Here is a 7,395-nt window from a genome sequence, read left to right on the forward strand (position 1 = left end):
AAGCAAAGTTGTACACCTAATATTTTATCTTTTTGCTGCTAATCTTGTCGATCAAGATTTCTATTTTTTTCTTATCTTGGTGACCTATCCACATATTGACGGAGACTATAATTTCAATACGCTGAGCCTCCAAAATTCTATTCTATATCATTTTTTAAAATAAAAAATTTAACTCGATGCATCCTTCTGTCATGACGGTATCACATATTGCTCGACGACATTCTATTTCTATTCGATTGACAAAAATGGACTAAATCTTTTACAAAAACGATTTCCAACAGATTGTAGCAACATTTATGCCAATAAGTTTGTTACAGCTATTTCCGCTCGTTTGTGCAAACAACCGTTGTCCGCATAATGCCTCTAGGTTAGCTTAAACGAAATTATTATTGCCCTGGTGATAGCAACATAATGGCAATTGAAGAGAAACTTGTGCTAAGCACTTATTTTTTTTCTTATGCCAAGGAACGTTTTGTTATTTTGAATAAGACATACCGTAGCGCTGTTCATATATCATTTTTTTAAATTTAATTACGCGAAAACACATAGACTAAAAAAAGTATTTTTATCATTATTTGAGGTAACCGGGATATTATATATAGCCGGGATATTTACCTGTGTAAAAAATTATTAGGGATAGCTCTATGAAGCCCTGATCATTATTTATGCGATATCAGAAGAAAGATTTCCTTACTTTAACCTAATAAGATCCCAATCATAATTTATTAGAGGCGTAATCTTCCTTATTTATATCTGATAAGGCCTTTATCGAGATTTTATAGGGATGCATCAACTTTATAAATACTTATTAGGACTATACTTTATTAGGACTAACTTATATATATTTTCAGAATAAAAATGGAATGGCTTCAAGAGTTTAGAACTATAATAAAAAATTTTTTCTTTAATTATTTAATTTATATTAAAAATTATTTATTTATAAAGAAAAAATTTTGTATTATAGTTCTAAAGCCATTCAATTTTCATTCTGAAAATTGTTTTCTATTATACATATTTTTTTAAGTGATGATTTTTTTTAAGTGATGATTAAATTAATTCTAAAATCTTTAGCATTATTTTTAATTAAAAAATATTATATTCTATGTTTTTAATTGTTTCAATCATGATGTTCTGTTGCATACTGGAAAGCAAAATCCCTCGCCAAGCTATAGTAATGCTTGGACTTAGCTCCAGTTATTTATCAAATTTTCTATACAACTAATATGTATTACTTCAAACGTTTGAATAAAATAAAGCATTTTTTTTGGTATTATAACTTGGTACTAATTATTATACAAAAATACACTTAGGTTTTATTTTTTTTAAACTTACCGTAAAAGTCGATCAAAAATGAAAATATATAGATTAATTAGTATTGTGAAGGCTTCAAAGTAATATTTATAATTCATCTACTGTTGGTTATTATATATCGCAGTTCACCGATTGACGTATTAGACAGTATTAAGTTCTACGAAGCCTCTTGGTTCCAATGGTTCTATAATGTTTGACGGAGTATAAGATAATTGCCGTGACAGTATAGGGATAACTATAAAGAACTTAATAATTATTTATACTCTCGATAAACAGAGTCAAAAAATATAAGCCCACATTCAATGAACTATCAAGTATATAGTGATCTTTACAAGTTTCTCTATATTTTCATTACAATAGAATACAATAGAATACAGAACATTATAAAATTATCTTCGTTAAAGATATGGTCCGATAATATTTAATACTTAATATATCTGTACAATGATTAGAAGTCAAAATATAATAAAGAAAGAGAATGAAAGAAGAGAAATGTCGTCCTTCATGACATGACTGCTTATATTGTGTATTAACAACAGAAGGGAGAAATAAAAGGAATAATAAATTCCTTAATGTAGAATTAAATGTAATTTTAGAATAAAGGAAAACTCATTCATTTTCATTTATTAAAAGAAGAAGCGATAGCGACATGTGAGACAGATATTGGAATCACGAACAATTGAGGTTCCATTTCTTACATGTCGTATTATCGAAATATTTTATTAGATCATCACGAATATACGACACGAAAAGAATGGATTTTAAAAATGCCAATTTTTTAAACAATCAAGTGAATTTGATATCGGGGAATTTATTACCAATAGTATCTGATAATTCGCGATTTTCAGTAATCTGGCGCATTCATGGCGTTACCGTATGGTTAATAGAACTTATTCATACGATCGCGTTGATTGTCGGGATGGTCCTTGCACCGAAAGAGAAGAGTCTGAAGGATGGGACTATCGCTGTTGTGATTATCCTGGAGGCATCTTTTATGCTTACGCGTCTTTATTTACGTAAGAAGCTGATGGAGGAAATAATCGAGAAGATGAACGATATCCTGCAAAATGCGGACGAAATTATGAAGGATATTATAAAGTCGGCTATAAAACCCATAATCATGCCGTTCATAATATATGGAGTGACTGGTGTAGTAACTGTAGCGACATGGACTATCCAGCCGATTTTATTGGTCTTCGAGAAGTCCATCTTTTATTATGTAGATTACAATTTGCCAACCGCTTTCAACAGCGAACCATTTTCCAGTCGCGTTCTAATTTTTTCAACCATTTTTATGACAATTGGAAGTAGTTATTTATTTCTTAAGAAATTTGGCGTGGATGTGTACATGATGCATTTAGTATTAATGTTAACGGCGCAGTATCGATACATGGCAGTAAAACTCACAATATTGTTTCGAGACCTACAGAACTATCATGATGAAACTAAAAAAAAATATTCTATGGAAGATCAATGGACGGAGAGAGAATTAAGAAAATTATGTATACACCAGAATAATGTTTTAAAGTAAGTGTAATATGTTTACTAAAGTAAATATTGAATGATGAGGAGAAATGCATTAATTTAGATTATTGCTACTAAAATTATTCTTTTACTTTTACTTTTAAAAAAAATCATTAATAAAAAAAAAAGAATAAAATATAATAGATTTGTTATTATATATATACACAGGGTGTCTCATTTCTAGAACTCTATTCTCGGAAATGAGTTTAGGTATAGATACATTTCAGACAAATATATAAGATAATAAGGACAAATATATAAGATAGTAAATGAATTTGATCTTGAGTAACCTTTTCAAGATTAATGATCATGTTTTTGTGAATGAAGCTTCCCATTTTTTATTGCATATTCTTGTAGCTTTTGTCAAGATGTTTTCAAATTGCTAATAATGTTATTTTTTATTAAGTCTCTTCCAAATGAGGTTTCACAGTTACAGTACCGCTGGTATTTGCATTATCCAAAAAATGGGAGGAGGGATTCAATTTAAAAAAATATTAAAATTACATTGACCTGACCTTAAAACTCAAGGTCCATATTTTCATCATTTGTTAATACTCTAAAACTTTTATCTAAAACAATTTTCCATATCTAAAGTCATTTTCAAGATTTAGGAGTAAGATCAGACTTTAGAGACATTCTGTATATATGTATACTTACAGGAAAGTAAGGTAATTGTGCGCATTTTGATTTAGCATTTTTCCGATAAATAGAGTCGCTACCGCGGCGAAATTTAGAATAATCTAATTTTATTATCATTTTGAAAATATGTAATAAAATATTCTTAATGGCAAAAGTGAGAAAAAGTGAAATTACATATGTATTTTGATAGTAATTTTGATACCCAGAACTTAAGACGATAAGTATTCTTATTTATTTAATCGTGCATACTTTAAGTATGTTATTATGTGCATCTTTTGAGTTATTTATTAAATAAAATTTAAAAAATTTTGAATAATCATTTTTCTCAAATAGCGGCGAGAAATTGTGCACATGGATAATTTCTTTCTAATGAAAAGTGCACTATTTGCATTTGGAAGATATGAAATCTGCCTAGTCGACAAATTAAAAGTAACATGACATCAATGTCGTAATTTCGTATTCCACAATACAAATGTAATGTAACATATGATGTTATAAAACAGTTACATTGAGAGTAGAGTGCGAAATTATAACATTGGTATTATGTTATTTTTAATTTGTGTCGACTGGGATTTTATTATTGCGTTCTGAATGAGAATGCAATGAAACTGATGACGCTGAAAATTACAGATGTGATTTTGTTTAAACAATTAAATTTTCAATTTTTATGTTATTTTTCCGAAGTTTATACACTACTCAATAAAAAATAGGGAACACTTTCGAACACGCTCAGACCGTGGAGAGCAGGGATAGCCTAAACTCGGACGGCGCGCTTGCCAGGCTATTCCCGTTCCTTATGGCTCGCGCGCCAAGTGATCGGTAGGCGTATATACTTGGCAATTCGCAATCGCAATTGTATATCTTTTTTTATTCATTTGATTTTCTAATAAAGAGTTTTTTGTCATCAAATTGTGAGGCATTTGATTTGATGATGTCAGAATCAAAATGTCAAAGCAATATATTTTAAGTCTTATCAAAAAATTTTTTTCTAAAAACGTTTCCTTAAAAACGTTTTATAATCCAGTTAAATGCAACTTTTAAAGGCCCTGTAGAAGATCTCGAGAAAATTTCTATTGGATCTTGTTCTGGATGAACAGACCTACAATTTGAGAAGAGTAATGACCCATTAAAATGTTTGGAACCTTGCTAAAATCGACTATGAAATTTGATCATTTTTTCACATTAATTGAATTGTTTTTTTAAAGGTGTATATCGTAGAGCTAAATGAATTATTGTATCGTGTTCAGCGAGTGTTCAAAAAAACATATAATACCACATTTAAAATCTAAATTAAGCCATTCTGGCATCAAATCAAATATGTATTAAGGAAAATCATTTGATTTAAGAATCATTCACTTTTAAATAATCTTAATATTTTTTGATAAAAATTTAAGAGCGTTCTTTTGGTATGAAATGGAAGCTTTAGAGCTAAGAGACCGATTAAAATAAAATTTTTTTCTTGTCAATTTAATATATATATATACAAGGTGTCTCATAAGATGGGTCCGAATCACATTGGGGATGGAGAATGGATTAAAGGGAACAAAAAATTCTTATACTATTTTGAGGTACTCGCTATAGTTTTCGAATTAGAAAAGGAAATGTTTAAGCCAATATGTGATTAAGCCGCGTCGCGCGAATTCGTAGGCCCACTTGAGCGACGGCGGCAGGGGCGGCGGCAGGGAGAGAGAAGTAGCGCTTCGTTGCCTAGCACAGTCTGGCATGGCAGTTCTATGTGTTTCGCCGCATCGTGCCTACATTATCCAAAAATGTTATTTTAGCTGAAGTTTTCCTTATACATTTCTTCATCATATAAATCGCGTTATTTAGCACGATTAAATATAGTTTAACACAATTATAAATATGTTAAGCGATATAATTAATTAGAGCATTATGCAAAGCGTATGCTGATCGTCGCGATACCTTTCCGCTTGCTTTATTATACAATATTTCTGTTTAATTACGCTTCGAGACACACTTCATCGCGTCGTTTTATGCTATATTTAGTCGGAGTTTTATTTTTCGACATGTTAATGCATGTACACTGAAATTATAACTCGCGTAGATAGCCGCTACATTGTAAATCCAGATGTATTATTCCAATGTACAATGACGCATTTGAATGAGGTTTTTTTTTGAGATCACTTATTTTTGTCTGGAGAATAACATACTGCTTATTAAAATCGGAGAGGAACAATTGGGTTTCTTTTTTTGTAAGTTCTTTGTAAGATTTTTTTTAATGTAATGAACATGGGCATTAAATTTGATGGATAGTTTAATGAAAATAAAAACACTCAATTTTCAATTAGTATTTTTTCAATACATTTAAGTTTTCAGTTATTACAAACTTAAATATCTCATTAACGTATACATAAATAATCTTTTCAATCACAGAAAATTTAAATTTTATTCATCAGTGAACATTAAAGATTAATAAAATTTAAGAACGTTTCTAATGTACAATATATACAGAGTGCTCCAACTTATGGTCCCACTTGTCTTGAGCAGCTAGAGCGGATTAAACTGAGTCATCTATCATTTTGCAATGCTCGTAATAATTAACATTTAAAAATAGTCAAATACGCACGTCCGCCTGACTTACTATTACCGAAGGTACGGCCCACCGAGCACGGGCCGCGACGAGAGGGGATGGACTTAGTAGGTATGCCGCGCCGTTCGAGCTTAGAGGCTCGTCTCACTCCCCGCGCGCCCTATCGATGACGGATCTTCGGTGCTTCAGAAATAATATCTCGATTGCGAAAATTGGGAAATGATCAAGAACTATTTGAAAAAAACTCACAATTTAGTTCGTTCTGAAACGTGCACATGTACATACAGAAAAATGTTACATAAATATTACTTATTTCAAGTAAATAATAAGAGTATTTTAAAATTACATTATCAAAAAAATTTTCATTATAATGATATAATCATTACTCAAAAGAAGAGAAATAAAAATTGGGTTCTTTGTTAGCACTAGAATAATATTTTTCTGCATTTTTCTACCGCTCAAGGAAGTTCGGACAACCGCATAATTTTCATCGAATGATCGTGTAAAAAATTAAAACATAAAACAACAATTGTATTATTTTTGAAATATATTTTAGATTACTTGTACTCATATTAGCAACTACAAAAGTTTTATGAATTGTTTTTAATTTTATGTGCGAAAATTGAATTGAAAATAATTTATAAAGTTTTTGCTAGTCTATCCCCCACTTATAGGAATAGGCTGGTAACATACATCAGCATGAGATCATATTTATGTTCTCTAACCGAATTTTTGAAATTTATTAATTATACTATGAATATTGTACGAAGTAAAGACAATATTTTTTGACATACAAAATTAAAACTACTTTATAAAGCTTTTGCAATTGTTAGTATTGCAATTGTATGTATTGCATACAAACGATTTAAAATATATTTAAACAATAATACAATTGCTGTTTTATAAAGTCTTAATTTTTTAAATGATCATTCGATAAAATTTATGCGAGTGTCTGAACATCTATAATATGATTGCATAAAATGTAATCTACCGCGAAAAATGCGTATGAGCTCCGTCATGTTGGAAAATGAATTTTTCCCATTCATAAACAGGAACATTTTTGAAAAGGATGGGTTCATTTTCCAAAAAGTTGACAGACATCTCTCGTTAGGCATCGCGGAAGAAAGAAGGGATCGATCTGAAAATTGTCATAAGAGTGTGATTTTAATGTGTGTGTGTGTGTGTGTGTGTGTGTGTGTGTGTGTGTGTGTGTGTGTGTGTGTGTGTGTGTGTGTGTGTGTGTGTGTGAGAGAGAGAGAGAGAGAGAGAGAGAGAGAGAGAAGAAGAAGAAGAAGAAGTAAAGTAATTAAACTTATTAACTTAAACTAACTTACTTAACTTACGTTTAACTTTACGTTACGTTCCGGTAC

The 7,395-nt window shown here is 30.4% G+C and overlaps 1 protein-coding gene across 1 annotated transcript in view; it reads left to right on the plus strand.

Moving 5' to 3' along the window:
• LOC105623705 overlaps positions 1-7,395 on the plus strand; it is a 72,267-nt gene that overhangs the window by 10,841 nt on the left and 54,031 nt on the right. Inside the window, exon 2 of the mRNA XM_012205090.1 lies at positions 2,160-2,838. Within this exon, the coding sequence (XP_012060480.1) occupies positions 2,160-2,838 (679 nt within the window). The remainder of the gene's footprint in view (positions 1-2,159; positions 2,839-7,395) is intronic.

This window comes from Atta cephalotes, assembly GCF_000143395.1.
Source record: "Atta cephalotes unplaced genomic scaffold scaffold00002, whole genome shotgun sequence".
Classification (NCBI taxonomy): Eukaryota; Metazoa; Arthropoda; class Insecta; order Hymenoptera; family Formicidae; genus Atta; species Atta cephalotes.